This window comes from Neolamprologus brichardi, chromosome 11 (genome assembly GCF_056152115.1).
Source record: "Neolamprologus brichardi isolate AB-2024 chromosome 11, ASM5615211v1, whole genome shotgun sequence".
Classification (NCBI taxonomy): Eukaryota; Metazoa; Chordata; class Actinopteri; order Cichliformes; family Cichlidae; genus Neolamprologus; species Neolamprologus brichardi.
In genome coordinates this window covers 9,558,786-9,584,099 of record NC_142114.1, presented here as the reverse complement: position 1 = coordinate 9,584,099, position 25,314 = coordinate 9,558,786, and the positions used below count along the sequence as shown (strand labels likewise).

The 25,314-nt window shown below is 38.1% G+C and overlaps 2 protein-coding genes across 2 annotated transcripts; one reads left to right on the top strand and one right to left on the bottom strand.

Annotated features, from left to right (window-relative positions):
* Positions 1-6,418: 6,418 nt before the first annotated feature.
* Positions 6,419-7,117, top strand: LOC148100495 (uncharacterized). The gene has a single exon (XM_087847736.1). It carries the CDS (start codon positions 6,419-6,421, stop codon positions 7,115-7,117), a length of 699 nt encoding a protein of 232 aa, XP_087703862.1.
* A 7,701-nt stretch (positions 7,118-14,818) lies between these two features.
* On the bottom strand, positions 14,819-24,898 carry LOC102797365 (galanin receptor type 1-like). Its single transcript, XM_006794868.2, has 3 exons — positions 24,083-24,898; positions 23,924-23,989; positions 14,819-16,626 (listed from the first exon to the last, which is right to left on the bottom strand). The coding sequence occupies exons 1-3, from the start codon at positions 24,746-24,748 to the stop codon at positions 16,306-16,308; spliced, it is 1,053 nt and encodes a 350-aa protein (XP_006794931.1). The 5' UTR covers positions 24,749-24,898; the 3' UTR covers positions 14,819-16,305.
* Between the last annotated feature and the right edge of the window lie 416 nt (positions 24,899-25,314).

The following is a 25,314-nucleotide window of genomic DNA, read 5'->3' as shown; positions in this document are numbered from 1 at the left end:
TCTCTATATAGATATAGATATACAAAGCATTAACAGCACCAAAATTACCAAATTACCAAAATCCTGTTTTGTATTTTTAATGCTAAAATATAATTATTGTTTTACAAAAAAACTTAAGAATATTAAAAAGCACATTATTTTTGATCAGGATTTCATAATCACAGTTATTGCATTCGTGAACAGAAAAAATATGTTTAGTGGCTGAATGTTCAGATGATCTGTTCATTGAAGCCTCATGCAAAATTGTCTCAGTGGAAGGGTGCCTGTCCAGAAGCCATTCTTCAGGAGGGGAAACAGAAAAGGCTGAGGTATGCCAAATTACACAAGAACTGGACTGAAAATCAGTTGTGACAAGTCTACTACAGTGATTTTCTACAGCCATCTGTAAAACACAGTGGAGGCTTTGTAAATGAATAAAAAGCAGCCAACATCCAAAGAAAGGTAAATGTCCTTCAAGAAGCCTGAAAACCTATTCCTAAGGACTGCTTGTTTTGCACAGGGACATAAATATCACTATAACTAAGCCGCAGGTCTGCATCAGAACTCAAAAGTGCATACTTGAAGAACACCACCTGCCAAAAAAGAGATAAAGTGCAAGAGCATAATTAGCAAATGTAGAGCAAAATCTTTTGTTATAATTCCACATTTGGGAATGTTTTTATTCTTACCGTTACGTCCCCATTCATAGCATTCTTAAGATAGATCTTCATATTTAAATAGTGAAAGAGTACTGAGTTCTCTGTTTGCTTAGATACAGGTGTGCCAGGCTATTGGAATTCTTGTGAAGATTTATCTGACATGTGCATAAAGAAACAGCGAAAGAATAAGGAGTGTGATGCAGTCTGCTTGACCTTCAGTTGTTGACGCTTCTCCGTCATCTTTTACCTTGCTGTAAATGCATACGAAAAGCTCTTAGCTGATAGTGATAATAATAGAGATTATATGAAACTACAGAGTGCTTGGATAGCAGTGAGATCTTAAGCAGGGACTGATAGTCGTGACAGCATAAGAGTTCTCAGAAGTTGACACCTGCCTGATCTCACAAGCAAATAATCCCAGACTGCAAAGGCTTTGCCCTGTACTCAAGGTGAAAGAACACTTTTACCTCGGTCGCCAACTTAACTCATCATTACTGATGATGAGTTCATCAGTAATGACATAAACTTGATGGCTTCATCATTCACAACATAAATATGACATAAACTTGATGGCTTCATCATTCACAATAATGAAGCCATCAAGTTTATGTTTTGGGGGGCGACAGCAAACATAAAGCCAAGTTGTGTCAGATTCCCACAAACAAATAAAAGGCCAAAATGGATAAAAAAGTTTGTGATTTTGCATTAATTACGAATCGCAAAAAACAATTTTATTTTTCCTGTCTTCATTGAGCACACTAAGTCATCACTCAGTGCAAGCTGAAAAAAAATTAAGTGGACTCTTTAGTATTTAGTAACTGGTAGACTCTTGGGCACAGCGTGCTCACAAGTGCAGTGCTAACATGCTGATATTTAAAAGGCTGTTAACCTTCTTACTCCCACTCAGTACAGCTGAGGCTGATGCAAACAGTTCATTTCGCGGATGTTTTGTCACAAACTGTTTTTTTTTAATGGATTACTTAAAATGTAGACCTGAAAAGTCTTTGAATTCAGATGTTTTCACTCCCACTGCCACAGCACCTAGCCATACCTGCCTTTAAAAACATTTGTGAAAGAATGGTTTGGATGTCACTGTTTCAGCAAGTTAGTTTGGGAAAATTCTTCCCTTCCCTTGTAGATATTTCATTTTTAATGTAAAGTGGAAGCACCTAAAAACTACAGCATCTCAGACACTAAGTAACAGACCATGTGAATTTACAGAGCGGCGTCTCCAAGTGCTGATGTGCACAGTGGACAGAAATTGCCAACATCCTGCTGACTCAGTAACTACAAAGCTCCTCTGTCATTAACATGAAAATTCTGTACCAGGAGCTTCATGGCAGGACTTTCCACAGTCAGGGAGCTCCTGTAGGTGTGCTGTATATTTTGATCAGCAAAGTCAGGCTTTGTCCTGTGTGGGGTCACTAATATCTGCACAAAATTTGGGCTGGAATATTAAGCAGTTGATATTCACAGTTTTTTACTATGTAAACATGTTGGCATAATTGTACAGTGTAGTGATACATTGTATCAGAAACAGAATGATCTGCTTCAGGAGGGGAACGGGGACCTCCATATGGCAGCGTGGCGGTCAGGCTGACAAATCTTAACAAGCTACAAAGTCTGGAATAAAAGGCTGGAGGAGTGATAGTCTGGTTCGGGAGACTGCGGTTTGTGTCCTGCTTGAGTTTTTTGCACTTTATCTCACTTGGTAGTCACTCACAGATTTGTGTGACTAGCTTTTTGTTTAGCCACTTTGAATATCTAGAAAAGGTTGTGTCTGGGAATATTTCATCACTAATATTAATTCCGCACATTCAAAAACAAGAGTGCATTTAAAAATGATGCCAAGACATCCTTCAGAAGCATCCATATGCGATGAGATGGATGTGAGCTAGGTTTAGATGCATATTATTACTGACTAAGCTCTGAGCATTACAACATCTGTTCAGACCTACCACTTTATCAGAATTGCAGTTTCTGATTCCCTCAGAATGAGACCAGGTCCCCATCTAGTCAGAAAAGATCTGCCCATCGAATACTGAAGGCAGATTTCAAGCACATTTGTAGTCACAGGCATTTATTCGAATCTTCTGCAAAGCAGCCATCGATAAGTTGCTTTTCCTTCGCTACAGTGTAAGCATACCTCTGGCTTTACACTTGTCACCATTGCACCGATAGGCTTTTTTTTTTTTCTTTTAAGTGCAACACCTATAATTTAGCTTTCACTTAATGATTGCAGATCACAGTTTAGGAAGCATTAGTAGCAAAGTAATGACTATGGGGAAGTCATCATCTCTTATTAATTATGTAATACTGAGAAGAAAAAAAGTCTATTACATAACTTTATTGAATGGTGCTGCAGAGAAGTCTGTGGTCATTATTATGCTTCAGGTATTATCAGCACCTTATTATTCCAGCCTGTTTGCCTGCAGATACAGTATGTGTTCCATTCAGGGTGATTTGTAATAGCTGATGTCTCAGCAGAGGAGTGAAGGAGAGGGAATTAACTCCATCATCAGGGAGCACAAAGGCAATTGTGCTCATTGCCTTTGTGGCAATGAGCACAAAGCCTTCCCCGAATACACAATGGCCAATTTGCTTTGATGGATCAAGAGTGTATAGATGGCATTTGAAGATGCCATGTGTTCAGCTCAGAGACCCTCAACATATATAATTTTCAAGTGTTACGAGCAGGCTCTCTATTGTAAATTGTCTAAAACATACTTGAAAGATGACCTTGAACAAAGTGGAAACAATCACTTTTCAGTTTACTGGCATTTATTATAAAAATCGAAATGGCTGAAATGGGCAATTTGTCAAAAATAAAAATGCTATTGTTTCCCTAATCAAGCTGAAATCATCGCCATTGTTTTCAGTGCCTTCAGTTCTGAGCGGTTCATTCCCCCGTTTTCTCTCGTTTACTCTCAATATTGTCAGGAGCGGAAATAAAGCTTAGCAGTTACTTTTCACTTTCTTCTTCTTCACTTCTGAAGCTGTATAGGTCACATGCGCCTTCATAGCATTTTTCTGGTGTTACGTGTCAGTGACTCAGCCCATGCACTCCATTTGGGAAAGCCCATGCTGTTTCCCTAATGCGTTTCTGGGAACAGACATGTAGCTGTTGTAATTGTTTTTTTACTCAGTTTTTGAAGTACAGGTGTATTATGCGATCACAGCGACCTGAAAGCACGCCGGCACAGGAGGAAAAGTGATCCCGCTCGATGTGTGATATTCTACTACTGTCAAGAGCAAAATATGCAGAAAAGTAGATATTGGATGCCACTGCTGATATTCATTTGGATGACCTTAGATGCATTGTGTTTTCAGTTGAATTAAGCTATTATGCTAAACTAAGGAAACCACTTACCTTAATTGATTCTTGTTTACACAAGCTGCACACTGTTCAAGTTTCAACTGCTCATGCATCACTCATAATTACAAGAGCACAAATATTCACAGTGTGATATCCACCTAATCTGCAAAAAGTCAGCATAGCTCATCTTCCAGCAAACACCGTGATACTGTAACACAAAAAGTGTAGAAAGAGATAGAGTTCTCAGCAGATACGATTTACAGTCGCTGTCTTTATTAAGCACACCCTGCTAGTACGGGGTTGGACTTCTTTTGTCTTCAGATTGAGTACAGTGAACTCATTGTAATGTTCAAGAAACCAGTTTGAGGTGATGTGAGCTCTGGGACATGGTCCATTAACCTGCTGGAAGCTGCCATCAGATTATGGGTACACTGTGGTCATAAAGGAATGGACATGGTCAGCAACAATACTCAGGTTCGCTGTGGCGTTTTAAAGATGCTCAGTTGGTACTAAGGGCATGAAAGTGTGCCAAGAAAATATGGCCCACACCATTACACACTACCAGCAGAAACCTGAACTACTTTTACTAGGCTGGATGGATCCATGCTTTCATGTTATTCACACCAACATGACCCTATCACCCGAATGTTGCAGCAGAAATTAAGATTCCTCTGACCAGGCAACATTTTTCCTCTTCATAGCTGACAAGTGCGGAACTCAGTGTGGTCTTCTGCCACTGTGTTCAAAGGTGCTCTTCTGCATACCTTGGTTGTAATGACAACCTGGATTGAAGCAGCCCATCAGCACATCATTCTTGACCACGTCTATAAGACTAAATATGTTGACTTGCAGCAATGTGACTGATTAGGTATTTGTGTTGAAGAGCAGCTAAACAGGTGTGCCTACTGAAGTAGCCAGATGATGTGGTGCACATCCTGGACAGATCACGAGTCTGCCCCACACATTCACATCTATGGGCATTGACGTAGTCCCACTGAGTGCTTTTGGACAGCTTTGGAGGAAGAGAGAGAGAGAGCAAACTCCACACAGAATGGTCCCGGCAAGACGGTGAACTTGAACCCAGGCAACAATGCTAGTCACCGTGCCGCCGGGCTTACCTATTTCTAGTGCTAATACAATACAAAAAAATTTGATTAAATGCAGCTCATATTCACTATGAAATTGTGAAACGGAGCAATCCACACCTTCTTCGTTGGCTGACTTTTTGATATCCTCTTTGCAGTCCACACAGCTGCTCAGTCAAATTTCTCTCTCAATCAGTGTCAGTTAGATAAAAGCCAATTCAAAGGAAATGAGGCTGCACTGTCTGTGCTCGGATGGAGTGAACAGCATCTTTGAGCGACTGACTGAGTGATGTGTTTTTCTACCAAATGAAGTGAGGGTGTCTTTTTTGTCTCTTTTCCCCTTGTGGTGTGGAGCAACATGTGGCTTTGATGCTGATTTTGATTTGGATCCAAATGTAAAATTAGCAATAATAGCTTACCTTTAAGAAAGGGAACCTCATTAATCCCAAGCTGCACACGCAATTTTACCCCAACTCTTTTGCATCAGAGGCAGAGACGCTTTTAAGGCAGGAATACAATCGCTTTGACGTCAACAAGAGTTTGTAGTTCTTCTGTTGCTGCAGCTGCCTGAATAGACGCCATTCAAGCAGGCAAACATGAATGGCAAAGATGATTTATAAATGGTGCTTACGTCTGTTGCATTCATGCCCATGTATTAACAATATTGGACGATAAGCACACATGTAAACTCAGGGGCCGGCAGCAGCGGCTACTTCCATTAAGGTGCACAGCTCTGTGCAGGTGAGTCCATAAACAGACAATGAAAGAATGAGTCAAAGGAAGAGCAAGAGGAGTCATTCACCATACTACACCCTGTGACTCAGGACAGCCTTACACCGGGACAACACACCCACATCATCGTCAGACAGACATTCAAACCACAAGTAAAAATGTGTTGCTGTGTGTGTTGCTGTATTTTGATTCAGTCAGATGAGAAACAGCTGCAGCCTGCGTGTCTCTCTCTCTCACACACACGTTGAGGCCACAACCAGGCTCCACCATCAGCCAGCAGGCCACAGCCAGGCTCCACCATCAGCCAGCAGGCCCAGCCAGGCTCCATCATCAGCCAGCAGGCCCAGCCAGGCCCCACCATCAGCCAGCAGGCCCAGCCAGGCTCCACCATCAGCCAGCAGGCCCAGCCAGGCTCCACCATCAGCCAGCAGGCCCAGCCAGGCTCCATCATCAACCAGCAGGTCACACCCTGGCTCCACCATCAGCTAGCAGGCCCAGCCAGCAGGCCACAACCAGGCTCCATCATCAGCCACCAGGCCACAACCAGGCTCCATCAAGAGCTAGTGAAGCTACAGAGTAGGCCCAGAGTTAGCAAGCGTCAGGATTGATTGAGGCTGCAGTAAAAAAGGGGCATATGTATTTAGAAGATGCCGCCTAAAAGAAGTAATGTCAATGAGGAGGAACTGGAGGACATAAAGAAATCTTTGAACTTTATGTCAGAAGTAATTACAACCATTGCAAAACAACAAAAACTGATAATCAACTTAATTGAGGATATTAAAGAATTAAGAAGGCAAAGCGAGGAAAAGGACAAGAAGATTGCTATGGTGGAAGTAAGAGTGGCAGAGTTGGAACAATATTCGAGAATAACAGATGTAATAGTAACGGGTCTGGAAACCAAGCACCAGACATATGCACGAGCAGCAGCAGAAGAGAGAGGGGAGCCGCCTGAGCAAGAGTTGCGCTCCCTGGAAGAACAGGTAATGGCCTTTTTCAATAGTAAAGGCATTGAAATCGATAGTAAGGACATTGAGGGGTGCCATACTCTTCCAAGGAAAAACAAGAATCAAAAACCTGCCATTATTATAAGATTTGTTAATAGGAAGCAGAAGAAAGAGCTTCTGAAGCAAGGAAGAAAGTTGAAAGGAACGAATGTGTATGTTAATGAACACCTAATCAAGAAAAACGCAGATATTGCAAGACAAGCAAGATTATTAAGAAAACTGAAGAAAATACAGTCAACCTGGACATCAGATTGTAAGGTGTTCATTAAGTTAAATGGAACACCGGAGCAGGCAAAGGTCTTAGTCATTAAAGAGCTGACAGAATTAGAAAAATACGGCTGATAAAATGTAAGGCAAAGCATTGGGATGGTCGATGGTACTTTCAATGAATTGTCAAATTGGTTGGTACTTGGCTTAGACAAAGTATTGTTAAAGGTGATGGTATGTGGATAAGATATATAATAAAGTCAGATGTCGGACAGATTTCAAGTAACAAATCAAATGGATGTTGAAACTGGGACACTGGGGTATGATAGCAATATAGATCCTGACTGTAATTTTTTTTACCAAAATGTTAAAGGACTGTAATAACATACAATGGAACAATTTAATAGGAACCTAGAGCCGGGTAAGAATATAACCATGGTTCATTTCAATAGTAGAAGTCTATATGCAAACTTTCAATTTATTAAAGAATATATAGCAGTTTAATCAACCATTTGGTGTGATAGCAATATCAGAGACTTGGATAAACACTGGGAAAGAAGAGGATTTTGAGATAGAGGGGTATGAATTCCTCCACTTAGCTAGGACTAATAAAAAAGGTGGTGGGGTGGCACTCTATGTTGATAAAAATTTAAGGTTTGAAAAAATGAGAAGAATGACGAGGGTGGTAGATGGAGTGATGGAATGTATAACAGTGGAAATAAATATGAAAAAACAGAAAAATATGATTGTCAGTTGCATATATAGAACACCAGGGTCAAAGATTGAGTTTTTTAGGACATTATGGAGGACTTGTATACAAATCTGAATCAGAAAAGAATGTTTATTTGTGGAGACTTTAATATTGATTTATTGAACCCAAATCATCATAAGAGTATTGAAGAATTTATTGATTCAATGTATTGTATGGGATTATTTCCCCTGATAACAAGACCGACGAGAATAACCACTCATGGTGCAACTCTATTAGATAATATTTTTACAAATGTAATGGAAGAAAATATAAAAGGTGGGATATTGATAAATGATATAAGTGACCACTTACCAGTTTTTGTAACTTATGACTGTTGCTATGAAATTCATAGAAATGAATGTAAGACAATATATAAAACAATTAGAACAGAAAAGACAAATCAGTGTCTCAAAAATGAGTTAATAAAACAAGATTGGACTGTTGTATATAAACACAAGGATGTCAATAAAGCCTATGAGGCATTCTTAAGCATATTCATGGCCTTATTAGAGGAAAACAGCCTACTCATTGAAGTCAACAGGAAAGATAAGTATGCAGGAAGACCATGGATGATGAAGGGACTGCAAAATGCCTGTAAAAAAAGAACACCTTATATAGAGAATTCATTAAAAAGAGAACTACAGAATCTGAAAAGAAATATAAAAAGTATAAAAATAAATTAACTAACATAATGAGAACTTGTAAAAAAGAATACTTCATCAAAAAGTTAGAAGATAATAAAGATAGCATGAAAGGGATATGGAAGGTATTAAATAGTATAATAAAAAATGGACCAAGGACTAATGACTACCCTGGGTATTTTATGGAAGGGACAAATACTATTAGTAAAATGAATGAAGTAGTAAATGGATTCAATTAATTTTTTGTAAATATAGGGCCAAAACTGGCTGTGGAAATAAAGGTTGATATGATAGAAAGGGAGACTGGAGGAAACATTGAAAGGAATGCAAGTTTAGTGTTTTTAAGAGCAGTGGAAGAGAAGGAGATATATGATATTGTCAGTGGACTTAAGAACAAAATGAGTACTGACTGTCATGATATTGATATGGTAACGGTAAAGAGAGTAATTGATGGTATTGTAAAACCACTACAATATATTTTTAATTTGTCTTTCCAGGAAGGGGTTTTTCCACAAAAAATGAAGGTTGCAAAAATTATTCCCATTCATAAATCAGGTGAAAAGCATTGTTTTACAAATTATAGACCAGTGTTGGTACTCTCCCAGTTTTCTAAGATAATGGAAAAAATATTTCTAAAAAAATTTGATAGCTTTGTGGATAAACATGATTTGTTGGCAAATTGCCAGTATGGGTTTAGAAATAATAGATCAACAGTTTTGGCATTGATGGATTTAATGGAAGAAATAACAGAATGTATGGATAACAAGAAGTATGCACTTGGAGTCTTTCTAGATCTAAAAAAAGCATTTGATACTGTTGAACACGAAATTCTAAAAATCAAACTGGAAAAATATGGGTTCAGGGGTGTGGTACTGGATTGGATAAACAGCTATGTGATGAATCGACAGCAATATGTACAAATAAATGAGTTTAAATCTAAATTGATGGATATTGAATGTGGAGTACCTCAAGGATCAGTATTAGGTCCGAAAATGTTTATTATGTATATAAATGATATTTGTAAAGTATCGAAGATACTAAAGTTTGTAATTTTTGCAGATGATACCAATATACTTTGTTCAGGTGCAAAATTTCAACAGGTTTTGGAGGTGATCACACAGGAGTTAAAGATATTAAAGAAGTGGTTTGATAGAAACAAATTGTCCTTAAATTTAAATAAAACAAAATTTATGTTATTCGGAAACTATAAGAAAAACATTAACATTGAAATTTGTGTCGATAATATATATCTAGAAAGGGTTAATGCCATAAAATTTCTTGGTGTGATCATTGATCAAAAGGCCTGTTGGAAATCACACATCACTTATGTGAGGGGAAAGTTAGCACGGGGCATTGCTGTCTTGGGGAAAGTAAAACAATTTCTGGATAGGAAAACATTGTATATGTTATATTGTGCTTTGCTATTACCATACGTGAGCTGGGGTGACCGTGGCGCAGGAGGTTGGGAAGCGTATCTGTAACCGGAAGGTCGCCGGTTCAATCCCCGGGCTCTCTGTCCTGGTCGTTGTGTCCTTGGGCAAGACACTTTACTCTACCGCCTACTGGTGTTGGCCAGAGGGGCCGATGGCGCGATATAGCAGCCTTGCTTCTGTCAGTCTGCCCCAGGGCAGCTGTGGCTACAACTGTAGCTTGCCTCCACCAGTGAATGAATAATGGAATTGTAAAGCGCTTTGGGTGCCTTGAAAAGCACTATATTATTATTAATATACATTATTATTATTATTGTGTAGAGGTTTGGGGAAATACATATAAAAGTAATATTCAGACTATAATCATAATGCAGAAAAGGGCCATTAGACTAATAAATCAGGAGGGGTATAGGGCTCACACAAACGCACTCTTTATTAAGACGCAAGCTATAAAATTCCAGGATCTGGTGAAGTTTAAAACAGTGCAAATAATATATAAGGCAAGGAAAGGGATGCTCCCAATCGAAATAAGTAAATAGTTCTTAGAAAGAGAAGGGAGGTATAATTTTAGAGGGAAGTGGAATTTAAAATTACAAAGAGTAAGAACAACATTGAAAAGGATGTCTATTTCAATAGCGGGAGTTAAAAGAAGGAATGAGTTAAAAGAAGGAATAAAGGTCAGTAGTGATATAAACCAGTTAAAAATAAAACTCAAAAAAGAAATTTTAAATAAGTATAAGAATGAAGAAAATGCAATTAACCCAAGACAGCAGTCAAACTGATGTTTATTTTCTTCTGCAAATTAGCAAATCTAAATATAGTTTTAGTTGAACATGAGAAAATATTTTTTTTGTGATGTTATGTTCTAAGTTGAAGTCGTTGTATACGTTTTTGTTGCTCAAATTTATATGATGAGGATGTAAACCTGAGGGGGTAGGGCTAAATAAGTATATACTTCTGCCTACTCCTTTTCAAACAACTGCATGGAATGATTTTATGAAACGTTGGTGAATGTATATGTTTGAAATAAAAAAGAACTGAACTGAACTGAAAATGAATTAGTAAGCAAGTTATTTTCTCCATGACAGCATATTTAATCAGGAGTAGCAGTTACTCTGACGATTTGTGCTTTGCATTAAACATTTCAGAGTTTGTCTAGTCCCAACAAAACAGCACACAACAAAGTGATTTTGTCATCTCTGTGTTTAATCACGCAGAGAAAAGAAAGCTTTTCTCATGAATGTTTGAGCTGAGATTTACATAAAAGGACATGAATTTATTAGTTTATTAGCTTGTGTGTGTGTGTGTGTGTGTGTGTGTGTGTGTGTGTGTGTGTGTGATTGGCTCACTAACATTATCTTCTTTTACCTTGACATTATAGCTGAAAGTTCACCTCTATGGAATAAAATGTTCATTAGCCTCTAGAGAAGATCTTTGTAAGGCTTTTCTTAAAAGAGGACATTAATTAGAATTGTGGATAGTTTATGGATTCAAAGTCAATACATTTTTAAACAAGATTTTAAAATTAAGACAGCAAAGGGGGAGATATTACACTTTGCTTTCTGCAAATTCTTTTTCTTGGCACCCGAGTTAATCGTAAAGTAACTCAAGAGCTCAGAGCTTTCATCAGAGATTTGGGAGTGCTACTGGTGACTAACAAAAACCACCAGTTTGCCAATGGCAGCATATTAAACTGTCTTGGTTCTTCTCTCACTGCTCTTAACTCCAGCCTCCATCCTTCTATTCTCCATTTATCCACCAGATGCCCTCAGTTTTGCTTCCGGATCCTCCTTATTAACACCCGTAAAGGCTGATCTTCAGCTTTACCACGCACCTGCTTCCCACTCAGTCATCGTCTCCTCAGTATAAACCAGCCAGATTTGCCAGATTGTTGTCCCTCATGTCCTCGCATCCGCCTTTATTAAATGTCCTATTGAAGTCACTTTGATTCATCCTACTGCTTCTTTGTTTGTCTGACTTTCATGTATTTTCTTTCACCTATGAGACTAATATATGCACAGGGTCAGAGTGTACTAATACATTTCTGCTTAAGATAAAACTTCTCATTTAAGCTGTTGAGAATCTTAGGCAATGACTGGTGTCAATTTGGCAGCCAAGGCAGGAAAACTAGACAGTGGCTCAATGCACTTGAGTTGGAAGTTAGGATTTAAGATACTTAGAAACAGCCGACTACAAAACATGCAAACTCATCTGTGAAAAAGAAGTGGATTGCAGGGGGCACCTAGCAACAATCAGGGCTTGCAGTTTACTCAACTATATTTCCACCTCACTGGTGAGGAAGTGTTGTGATTTTGCAGTATTGCAAAAGAAGAAGCATTAACTAAGTAAACTCATACCTGTCAAATGTCTGGTAGGAGATTTCTTGGTGACCAGTGACACTCAACACAAACATGATACTTATTAGTCTGAGTGGGATTTATTTTCTGTACACTTTGAATAGACAATTTATGCAAAGGGCAACTGAAGTTGATGGCAATATCACTCGTTTCACTGCTATTTGATCCACAAAAACTATCACAGATATTTTTTGATTAATAATTGTGTCACCTCACAAAATGTTTGCCTTGATGCTAGAATATGAAGGGATCATTGAAGATATTGGTCACATGATGATCCAAAGTGGTGGGATAACAAAAAGTGCCATTTGTCAGAACCCTCAGCAATCCAACCTCATACAAAAATTCAAATTCCCAGTTTGCTTCTGTTTACTGTTAGGCTTAGCAATTTCATTAAAGCTGAGAGGAGCCATTTCTCTTATTTGTACTGATTTTCAAAACAATTTAAAAAATGTCCCTCAGGTGATTTTTATTTCAGCTGCACACCTGTGGATACACTTGGTGTTTCAAAGGGGATTAAATTACTGTTTTTATATTGATATTCAGCATCTTTGTACATAGAACTGCTTTGAAAAAGCTACATATTTACAGTAGAAAACATCATTGCAAAAAAAAACCTGATCATTGGGTTCACTGGGTGGATTTGATGCCAGGAATTGCACTCTATATTGTGTAATCCAAAAAAAACAAACTAGAGGGATCTGAACTGGTGTGGTCTGCTCCATGGTTTCATTCTTTTGGCACTTTGAGTTATACACAGTGATAATCAAGAAGGTGAGAGTTGGTTTGGGGAATAAATGAGGCTTAAGAAAATGCTACTTTTATAAATAAAGCCTCAGTGTGACATAAGAATTCGCTTTGTGAATAAACACAGTGAAATTTCATGTATGTGAGCAAGTGTTGTTTATGGAATAAGACGACTCCACCGAGGAGATGCCAGAGTTTAATGTGACTCTATAATACAAGCGGCACTGCATAAGACACAATCAAAAGCCTGAATATATTTCAGAATACAATCCAGATATCAATATACTTAAAAGAGAGTTATATAATTGTTTTGTCAGATTTTGATTTTATATCACGGCTGTTTTAATACAGGAATCAGAGTCAAAAAGCAAACCATACTAAACAAAATGCACTACAAGTTGTACAAATGGGTGTCTCTCCAGAAACTTACAGTTAGAAAGAATTACATTTATTGCATTTCCTCACAAAATGGTATGTGCATACATTTGGTTTTACCATACTGTTTTTAATTCCATTTTTATTTATTAGGCAAAACATTTTACTGAGCATGGAGTAGATGAATTTTGAAAAAAAAAAGAAAGAAAGTTTAATCCATAAATCTACATTTCAAAATGAAAATAAAACATGTAAGAAAATAGCCGTCACATTACAGTTACAGTATATTCATTGTACTCATGAAACAGTAAATACCAAAGGGAACAAAGGGATAAAATTCTCATAGAGCCTAGAAATGAAAAGAGCTCACAGCGTTAGCAGTAATAATAAAAAGTACACAAATAAAGCAGAATAAAAGCTGGAACCACTTAGTCTGTATACTCTGATCTTCTTCTCCTGTACTTAGATATGCCTAAACATATGATTAATATTGATCAGTAGTCTATAATTATTGAAACAGTTATACTGTAATTTGGGGACTGCAATAAAAAGTGATATCAAACTGAAAATACATTCTTGATTAAAAAGAAAAATGTTGTTCATTAACTCTTTTTACGGAAATCAGTAGCTATGTTCCCTACACCATCAGGATGTGGTTTCCACACATGTCCTATTAAAAAAAAAAGAAAGAAAGAAAGAAAGAAAGAAAGAAAGAAAGAAAGAAAAGATCCTGAGTCCTTTGTGGGTATAATTATCTGTGCAGTCAGCAATACAGTGAGCAAAGTCATCAACTGCACCTCTGTCAGAAAAAGCCTCGACTCTCACATCTAAGAGCCTCACTGAGAGCGAGGGCAAGACTTGGATGACCCTGATTATTTGCTGTTCTCAGGAGAAAGATGGTGTTGTGGACTAAAATCTTAAGCAGAGTATTTGTGGTTACAGAAAATACCGAGCTGTACTGTATTTAAAGCTCTCATCTTGTGTAGTTTAAATTATTTTGTTGCACTGAGATAAAGCTGCTATACGGTGATTTGGCACATCACATATATTGTACAACATTAAAATTCTTCATTTCCATTGTTCTGTTATTTTCTTGGTTACAAAGATGGCTACCAGGAAAAGTACAACAAGCATCGGTACATTCAACAGCCAGGCTGATTGATACAGCACAACACAATCTGAAAACTGTTTACGTAGCATCATAAGCAAGTACAGCAAGATTTCCAAAGACATATGTGAATATAAGCTTTAGCTTTTAGTATTTACAACCAAATGTAATTATAAAATACATGGTTTCTCAAGCAGAGTGGAACTTAAATAGTAGGTCTTTTATTTTTAATCTACAGTGATGAAAGACCATCAGCAGGGATGGACAGCTTACTTGAAAAATGTTACTCATTTAATACTCATGTATATGATCCTTGTCAAGAGTGCAGTTAAGATGTACCTTATTTAACAACCCCAAAACACACACAGTGATGCATTACAACTTAAATATGTAGAAAAACAATTTTTTAGATTTAAAAAAAAATCTTTTAGTTCCAGTCGTTCATATTTTTTCCTCAATGGGAGGTACAGCAGACTATTTGCCACCCACAAACAGATGGCTGTGATACTGACCACAAACTCCAGAGGTCAATTACACAAAAATATTGTCTGTAGTCGTATGAAATTTGCTTTAAGATGACTATAAAGCATGTTTGATAGTTCAATCAATTCAAAATAGGCTCTTAAACCCTAAAGATGGACCACGGGGATTACAATCAAGCCATTGCCAAACAAGTTCAGACAATGCTGATTTAGTCTATAGGCACCTATAGTTTCCTAGTAAACTAGTTTTGGCACTGGTTTTAATTCTCAACCTGGTGTCTGTAACAACAGACAAAATAAAGAAAAGTTATCCACTACAGAGTTAAATATTAGCCAACTTTCATTCAACTTAACTTGAAACAAAATTGTATGTTTCCATGATATTAGTGAGTCATGCTTGCTAATCTTTTAAAAAATTGCATTTTTGGTTGTTCAGTCAGCCATGTTTTCAACTTGAAAGTAGTACTAATTTACCTAGAATTCACAAGCACATTAGGACTATTAAAGACCTTCATATCCTAGACTCTTTTTATGAAACAAAAGAGTAGCTTTTTAGAGTTATTGCGCCATAATCACACTCCTGTCTTGGTAAAACCATTGTTTGCTTTCACTGTCCAGGTTTTCAGGGTTAGCATTAGCATACCAAGCTAAAAGTAGTTAGCAACACGTAAACTGGGCTTAAATGTGTCTAGTTTATGACATGTAATTTGTAGAAACAGTTTTGGATGTAGCTAGCAGCCACCTGTTTTAGAAACAGCTAGCTAAGACGAGCTCATTCAAGCTAGCTCAGCTAGCATGTTATCCTATACCTCTTTCATCACTAAAGAAACAAAATCAACATCAGAAAACTGGCAATGACCTGCCATCTTGTTCTAATAAGATGGCAAAACAACCACTGGATCAGATGCATGAATTTTGTGATCCTTTACTACTTCTTCATTGAATAATCCAAATCCTGCAAAATCATACAAGTATTTATTTATTTTTTTAAACAGACTGAATACAGGTATATATGTGTTGCTTCTTTTAATGCAACTCTTATTTTTTATGAAAAATTTCCACTTATTGGACCTGCACCAATATTGTTTTTCTTTTCCTCATGCAGAGTTTTAAATTCATTGATTTGAATAAACTCACTTTCTACACTTTCTAGGTCACTGTCGAAGAAGGATGACTTTTTCTCAGTTTCAGACGGGTTTTTTTTCCATCAGTGATGACATGTACAGTAGCAATCACAGCCAGATCAAAGAGGGAGTAATCGTGTCCTGCAGCCACTGGTGCCTTATCCCCTCTAGTCCAGGTGAAATTAACAGCGCTTATGTGGAATATTACAGCTTTAGCGATATCCATGCGGCCATAAGTACCTTCATCAAAAACACACACCCACTCATATCTGATGACTTGCAATGACTTTGGGTGTGGCAGCTGTAAGTCAAACATTTGTGCAGTTAGTTGAGGGCGGCGTATCCGCTTTGCTACGAATGTCCTTGATGTCATTGAGCGGGGAGTCACTGGTTCCAATCTGGCATTTAAACACCTGCTTATAGGCCTTTCTGAAGTTCTCGGACAGGAAGGCGTAGATGACCGGGTTGACTGATGAATTGCTGTACGCCAGGCAGTGTGCAGCCACCCGCAATACAAAGGAGGCTTGGTTTAGTGGGAAGGTCCCAAACTCCACCCAGAGGTGAACTACATGATGAGGGAGCCACGACAGGCAGAACACCACCACCACCACAAGCACCGTCTGAGCAGTCTGGGATCCACAAAGGAAAGGGAAAAAGGTAAGATTTTGTCAGTGTCCACAAGGATAACAAATACAGAATTTAATATTCTATTTAGGCTTGAAGTCTTGTTTACGATAGAAGAATAAAGCTTGGAAAATCATTGATGAGATAGTGGCATGTTTGGGACCAATCTGCATTGTGAAAATTGTGTGAGATCATTAACATCCTATAATCAAGTCCCTGTCCTCCAGTAGAAGTCTTTGAGACCATGCTCATTTTTAAGTATGCATTGCTCGAGAAACATTATGAGTTATTTTTGCTAACCAATATCTTAGATTTTAGCAGCAGTATGCATATCACTGCATTCTTATCTCTGCATCAGCAATGGAAGTGTGTGGCGAGATCTGTCAGACAGTCCATTGACAGCAAGTGAAAGAGAGAGAGAGTAAGCAGGCTCTGGCTTCAGGCCAAACTAAAGTGCGCTTCAGGAGACTTTGGATATCCAACAACTCCGAAGATAATGGATTAATATTCTTTTTTGATATGCCATTTTTCTTTGGCCTGAGGATCAAGGAGCTCATCACACATCAATAAACCTTCTCATACCCCCATTTACATTTAATCATTTTAGATTTTAACAGTAAATACTGAGAACTGATAATATTATGATCCCATACCACAGATTTATTTTTTACATGTGAATCATATGTAATAATAAATAGACTCAAATCCTTAATTAATCAACATTACATAAGTGACTTTTAACATCTCTACATGCACATTAGGGTGATTCCTATTTGCAAATGCTACGTGTTATTTTTGTTAGGTTTACTCAGTAGCATGGCAATGTGGCATACTTATTTAATTCATATATCTCATGACAGCTGTGTTGACTGTTTTGTTCTTCTGTATTACAGCTGTTTTCCCCAAAAAAGTTAAGAGAGTTTTGAACATATTTACCAATTAGAAAACAATCAACTTAAGCACAGTGCCCAAGGCAAATAGTGCGTGAGCAGTGGATTAAGCTAATAAAAACTGGTATGAACAAAAACAGCAGAGCTGAACTTAGACATCTGTTTAAATACTTTCAAGTACGGCCTAAAAACCTTGAAAAAGCAGACGTACTGTAAATGCCTTTTCACTTGACACTTAATGAGTCACTGGTGGCATTTCATCCACAATCTGTGTCATAAACACATTTCTGTATCTACTGACAAAACCTGTAAAATGATGTGACAGTTATCATAAATCAAATTTACATAATATCCAAGAACAAGAAATTAAACGATGTTATTCTTCCTACAAACAAAAAAAAGGAAGAAAAACTAATTACATGCTTCTTGATTTGCTGAGGTAGTAAGAAGATTTATTGCAGGGCTAATTACTTCTCATCAAAGATAACGGAAATATTAAAAAAATCCTGAATCAGGAATTCAGCTTTCCAAGTTTTGATGGGTATAAGTTAGAAATAATATTTAGCCAACTATCTGAGCATGTAGCTGTCAGAAGTAACAGAGCTGATGTTAAGTGTAAAGTGAAAATATTCCCAACTAAATGAATAGGAGTGCACAGATTTTCACCTCATTGGAGAGCATTCTGAGATGCAGTAAAGCCTAATATGTCATTTCCTTGTATGACAACTATGCAATCTACAGGGTTTTAAAAACATTTTTATGGCAAGCACAAAAAATGTCAGAAAGTTGCTAAATCAGCTGACTGTAAGGTCTCGATGGTAACCTAATTGTTTTGGTGTTGTAGATTTCAGCATTGCTGTTTGGTTCAGTCTAAAAAGGCACAATCTGTAAAGCAGAAAAATGACACCAATGAAGAAGTGCCAAAAACTGAAGTTCAGCACGGTGCCACTTGGCTCCAAAAAGCAAGTCTTTCGCCACAGACTCCTGTTTTGAAATGCTCAACTTTACAGCATTAAAAAGTATAATTACAGCCTATTAAAAAAGACAACTCTGAGTGGGGTGAACGTTTGTAGAATTTTTAATGGATTATCTGTGTAATTATGGCTTGCTGTGTGGAAATGTGTGCCGTGTGTGTATTACTTAGCAAAAATGTGTTGCTAGCATAGAGTTTAGCTTGCTATCCAAATTAACGTGTTTGCTATTAAAGCAACAGTTCATACTCTCATCTAAATGTGGTGCTTTTGATCCAAAAAAAAAAGCTAGCATGACTGCAAAATGCAGAGTTTTAAACCAAATAGTGATATCACGGTGGACATGTCTTTTGGTTGGTAGTAGCAGCAGGCAGCAGTATTCACGGGTGCTAAAAGAACGCTGCTGTGTGCATCGTTAGAATCGCTGTTAGGAACTTATGAGCAAAGTGATGGAGTCAAACATTCCAGCCACTAACCTGACTCCAGATACTGTTCAGTGCTGGTGGTTGTGTGTATAGGCAAGATGTTCACATGAGCGACTTTAGAGTATAATGCTATTTTATGTGGCTAATATTTGTGTGGTCTAATGAAATGCCCTGCAATCCCTATTTAACTGTAACAAAATAAAGTACTGCATTGATAAATTATAATAAATATAGTTATATATATAATATAGTAAAAATATTTTACCAATCACATGATAGGTAAACATTTTTGACTTGATACAAGTTAGCACTGGCCAGAGAAATCTTTCTGACTCCAACACAACTACACACATAGACACAAAGACACGGTGACTATGAACAGGTTCTCACAGTTTTAGTGCAGTAGTTCAGTAAAAGCAGGGTTGTGTTTGAATGGTGTCCATAAAGCATTCACATCTTCCCCTAAACCCACAGAGAGGCAGTTGTTAGGTTATTGTAAACGACTGCAGCAGAAACACCTTCTGTCATAAACGTTTAGCTCATCACTCAAGAACTGATTTACCTAACAACCCAAAAGTAATTCTTTCGAGTTTTTAAAGTCAAAAATGGACACCAAGATGACTTTTCTTCAAAGAGAAACACAAGAAAAACTGTTATCATGTTGGGAAATTATCATTTGGCAAGTTTGTGCTACATTTTTGATACTTCCACAACTAATCATCACTAGGAATCAAAAAATATCATTTAGATTTACAGTTTTCTGCAGCTCTTTTAAATGTTCATTCAACATTGTTCTCATTACTCCCGAAGTCACTGGGAAATTACTGCATGCTGTTGGGTGTCAGACAATTAATTCAGTCTCCCAGGCTTCAGATATGCATGTTACAGCCTACACACGTTCTTAAATAATTTCAGAATGACTTGGCCAAACATTTATTTTTGTAATTATCTATAACCATCTGTGTTTTCCATCTGCATAACAGACTTAAACTCCTAAGATTTAACACTGCTTACTGCATGGCTTCTCAACCTCAGATTTAAAACAGAGAAAAAATCCAGACACATATAATCAGAAAGGATTTGTAGCATATATGTGACACATATATAAAAAATCAACTCTAACAACCTTGTAAAGACCTTGCAGAAAAGAAAGGTTCATATTCCCTATGGTTTGCTAGATTTGGGTGTTGACAGTGTGTGGTGTTGTGACTTTTGAAGGCTGTGTGATTCCTCCTCTGGGAGGCTGAAGTCGATAAGAACATTGGTTGTATTTCACAACAGCCATGGGAGCAACCTTGGTCTTCCCAGCTGCTTTTAACAATATATTTCACAGGCCTGACAGAGAGCAGCTGAGACCTAAGTTAAACCCATTTCTGCACAAATTCCCTTTGCTTTCACCAGATGCAATTTATTATTTTTACCTGTTGATTTTCATCTTTTATGGAGGGAAACCGTTGATAATATGTCTGTGTGCTAATAGTATGAAAAAGAAGATTAGAACCAGAATGTCAGTCGGATTTTTGCTCATCTGGCTCATCAGGATTTGATATGTTTTAGACGTAATGGATTTATTAAGCATTTTGAAAAATATGCAGATTTTCAGTCTTGTACAGTACACTGATATGACTCTGATACCTCTCAGTTATAGCCTACAACCCAGAAAAAGTGGGGAACAGCTAAGTTCACCAATTCATTTTATTGGGGTGTTATTTGTGGGATTATTTTTGACAGGCAGTAAGATGGAGACAACAGGATGTCCTGAAATGGTCTGCTCTTACATTATACCATCCATGCCATCACTTCTTATTCACAGATTAAACCTTCAGGTCAGCTTTCAAGTTGTAATTGTGAGCCTGAGAAATTTGGTGTTTTTTGGACAAAACAGTAAGGTTCATAATTTACTGGACAAAGATGCATTTTTTTTTTAGTTTTGCCTCTGTAAACCACCATAGTTAATATGTGACTGAAGTACAAACCTACATCTTTAATTCAAGAGTCTGTGTGTTCCCAGTCATCAAAGTCATGGTAGTCTAGGCCCTTGAAAAGAAGAAGCCTCGTGGATGAGAGGTGAGGCATCTTCGAAAAACTAAAATAAGTCCAGTCGCTGTCTTTTTCAAGCTCCTTGGACTTTAATTCAAGAGGTTTAACTTGACCCCAGAGGGTTAGCATGAACTGAGGACTGTTTTAAATAGAATAAGAATTGCAGTGACTGCCTGAAGTCTAGAACTCATGGACATCATGTCTTCCTCCTTTGAGATGCTTTATATTTATTTCAACCACCTTCAGTTGCTGCTTGTTTGTGGGTCTTTTTGTATTCAGTCTAGCATTTATGAACAAAAAACACTTCTCAACTTGGTCGACCTCAGTTACTCCGTTGGCATTTGAAGAACATTCCATGTCTGGGACTTTAGAAACTTGGATTGCTTTGCAGCTTTGGCTTATAATATATTGGCACTTTGATTGTTTTTGCAGCATTTTGCTGAATCTGACCAGAGAGTTCGCTTCATAATTCATCCTCCTACTTCTATCAGCGGTCATGTCATCAATAAACACCAGTGACACATTTCTACTGACAACCATAAGTTGTCTCCACCAAGTTTTTACAGATAGTGCTGTATGCTTCACATCATGAGCTGCTTCTTTCGTTCTCCATACTGCTCACTTGAGGTTATCCTGGTACAACTTCATCTTCATTTCATCTCTCCAAAGATTTTTTTCCCTGAACTTTGCAGACTCTTGTAGATGTTTTCTGGCAAAGTCTAATCTGGTCCTCCAGTCCTTGTAGTGTAGCCAGTGGTAAATCTTCTATTATTGCATTAATGAAGGCGTACCAAACTCTTTGAGAGTGTTCTTTAATTGGTTAGATTATGCAAAGTAATTTATCTTAACCCCACACAGAATTTTGCCATCATGAACTTTAGTTATCTTCTGTTCTTTCAGTGTTGCTGAGCTGGCCAGTGCATTCATTCTTTTGAAAAATGAACCAGATTATTGTTTTGGCCTCTCTTCAAGTTTTTTGCTATCTCTCTGAGAGGTTTATTTTGTTTTTTGGCCTCCCTTGCCAAACATCTAACATCGCCTTAGATCTCATATTAAAAATACAGTGAAAAGCTATCAACTATAAATTCAACACTTTGAATCAACTTTAGATATTGTCCATCCATCCATCTAGATAATGTGTCTGCTTCTTTTTTCATGAAAACCAAGGTAACGCTACTTACCTTCTCAGTCAATTGTCCAAATACTTTAGAGCCTCTGAAAATGGGACACTGTGTATATAAATTGCTGTAGTTCCTTAACCAGTAAATTATCATTTTTACAAAGCTTCTTGAATTAAAGCTTAAAGTCTGCACTTCAATCATATCTGTTTGAATTAAAATCCACTGTGGTTTATTTGTCTAACAAAGTATAGACCCAACAGTATGTGCTACTTTGTTATATGAATTATGTTTTCAATAAATCTGTGGGAAAATATCTGCAAAGCCCCCATAGTTTTAATTCATAACCCAGTTTATACTGTTACGACAGGAAAGAAGTTCATTAGCACTGTATGCAGGTAATAGCAGCTTCCAGTATTTACTGTATGTTGAGATAAGCTAAGCCACCTCCTCGCTGTATTTTTAAAGGACTGATAAGAGATTTTTTTAATTAAATCAAGAAAGCTGTAAAGCATATTTCCCAGCACTCCAAGCTACACGTGTCAGTCCAAAAATTGTTTCCTCTTGAAAGTGTGTTTCATTTAGTGTCTGCCATTTCACACCATAAGAGGAAAGACAAAGAAGTGTAAGTAGCTTAAATCCCTCTAACCTGTTTGTAGATTAAATGATAGAAATAAAAGTAATTGAACAGGGGTGTCGAACTCCAGGCCTCAAGGGCCGGTGTCCTGCAGGTTTTAGATATCACCCTGGGTCAGCACACCTGAATCAAATGATTAGTTCATTACCAGGCATCTGGAGAACTTCAAGACATGTCGAGGAGGTAACTTAGTCATTTAAATCAGCTGTGTTGGATCAAGGACTCATCTAAAACCTGCAGGACATCGACCCTCGAGGCCTGGAGTTCAACACCTCTGACCTAGAGGGACTGTAGGTTATTACTAAACACTTATCCTAAGACGCACTGGACTAATCAGAGAGATACTGCCAAGGAAACACAAAACATGCGTATTCATCAAAAGTCCATACAAATGTTCCAGTTTTCAGTATAAAATTCTCATCTTTGTCAGTTTTACACCGGCTTGTATTTTTCCTCACTGCAGCTGCTGATTCCCTCTGAAAGTGTGTAAAAATGCTCTCTTCTAACATTCATTTTAGTCTCTCAGTACCTGCAAACATAATTTATGTATTACAGGGTTTAATGATTTATTGACCGACCATTTATCACAAAGTTACTGGTGTGACAATCTCTTCCAGGACTCCCCGCATAGCAAACACAATAAATCATCAGAACATCAGAAATTCCCGATTCACTTTCCACAGTTGTTTAGGTTTCAGGTCATAAAAGCATGTTTCTAGAGAAGTACGCACGAAAGCACATGTAAATCCTCATCGGTCCATCTCCCCAACTGACTGGGAGTCTGTACTCCTGGCTTTGTAACATTGTAAGCAGTTATCAGATGCTGTGACATATAACAGACAGACAGACGTATCGGTAATCAAGTAGGCGACTGCAGATAGCTACTGTCAGGAAAGTCAAATGACCTCCAGAGAGTATGATAGTCTAGATGGCAGTTTGATTGTGCATTACCTTTTGGCCATCAAGCTCAAGTGCACCAGTTAATAGTACACATAAACAATATTGCATTTATATTTATTATTCTGGCTACAAGGGAGAGTCGGAGGTAATGATTTGGTATATGGCAGGCTATTCCTGCACCAAATTATAGCTGCTGGACTGTGGTCGGCCAAATACTTGAGTGAATTCTTATTCACTCAAAAAAAATTAATGCATAAACTATCAATGGCTATACTATAATGGCTATTCCCCAACCACCTAACACATCGCTATGATACGTACCTTTTTCTTTGATGCCTCTGACTTTTTGGACATATTTCTTAGTTTTTTGTGCAAGTGATTTAACACCTGTAAACAAGGGATACAGAAGTCAAATGTACATTTCTTTAGCAGTAATTCCTCTAATTATATTACTGACCCGTGTAAACAGCCTTTTCTTACCTTTGCATAACAGAAAGAAATAAGCAGCAGAGGCAGCACATAACCAAAGATAAACGTGCAAACCACATAGATCTTCTTCTGGTTCTGATCCGGCCACACTTCCCAGCAAAAGGTGTGATTTTCCCCTCTCTGAAAAATATTCTGGTAATACATGATAGGCGCAGCCATGGCCAGGGAGAGTATCCAAATCACCACCACACCAATAAGAGCGTGCTTCGCCACCCGAATAGAGGACGACTTTCTGGAGTGAACGATGGCAATGTATCGGTCCACTGACATAGCGGACAGGGTGAAGATGCTGACCAGCATAGAAACAGTGAAGAAGTAGTGGATAAATTTGCAAATAAACGCACCGAGCACCCAAGTGGGCATCATGTAGATAGTGGACTGGAAAGGGATGCAGAAGAGCAAGTAAGACAGGTCTGCTATGCTTAGGTTCAGGATGAATATGTTGGTGGTGCTTCGAGGTTTTCCCGGTTTGCTCCGGGCCAGCACGGTGATCACCATGGAGTTGCCTAGCACGCCGAGCGTAAAGATGAGCCCGAAAACCAGAAGCGTGATGAAATTATCCGTGCCGATCCCGAATAAAAGTTTCTCGTCCTCCTCCTCCACACGGCTGAGGTTCCAGGGCTCTTCCAAGAGCCAAACAGAGTCTGTCAAGTTCATTATTTATTCTTTGCTCTTCGGATTAAGTTAAAAGGTAAGCAAAGGCACCTGCAGCTGGTCTGTGCTGCTTCATTGCACGGAATTTTCTGGACAAGGGTTTATGGTCAGGTGCGTTTCCATCAGCGTTCCTGCAGACAGTATTGTTGCTCTCCTGTGTCTTTGTGTCGAGACTTCCCCCCTCTTAGCTTTCTATATTATATTTGTGTATATTTCAAAGCGATCTCGGTTTTTGTGCAGCGTTAAATAAGCTTTGCAGCTGCGCGTTTTGGAGTCGCTCTCCCGGCGCGCACCTGACCCGAGCGCGCAGCGACCGCGCCGATCCAGTCTGTTGCTTCTTTCTCCGCGTCGGGACTTTTTCCTCTCAGATTAGAGCGGGGGCTGGGCTCTGCCACTGCACGTCAGCATCAATACCACCTCCCAAGAAATGGGGGGAGAGAGAGCGAGAGAGAGAGAGAGAGAGAATTAATGGAATACTGTATATTCTACGTGTTTCCGAAACCATCACATTAAAACTGAATGTCAAAGTAATTTTCCTTGTCAGATTCAGTTTGTTTGTGATACTTTAC

Bases quoted from the DNA above. Each gene is read 5' to 3' on its own strand.
- LOC148100495 (XM_087847736.1), top strand. From the start codon at position 6,419: ATGCCGCCTAAAAGAAGTAATGTCAATGAGGAGGAACTGGAGGACATA.
- LOC102797365 (XM_006794868.2), bottom strand. From the start codon at position 24,748: ATGAACTTGACAGACTCTGTTTGGCTCTTGGAAGAGCCCTGGAACCTC. The intron at 23,990-24,082 runs GTAAGAAAAGGC...CCTTGTTTACAG, and splicing joins TTTCTTTCTGTTATGCAAAG to GTGTTAAATCACTTGCACAA. The intron at 16,627-23,923 runs GTACGTATCATA...TGTGGATCCCAG, and splicing joins CAGAGGCATCAAAGAAAAAG to ACTGCTCAGACGGTGCTTGT.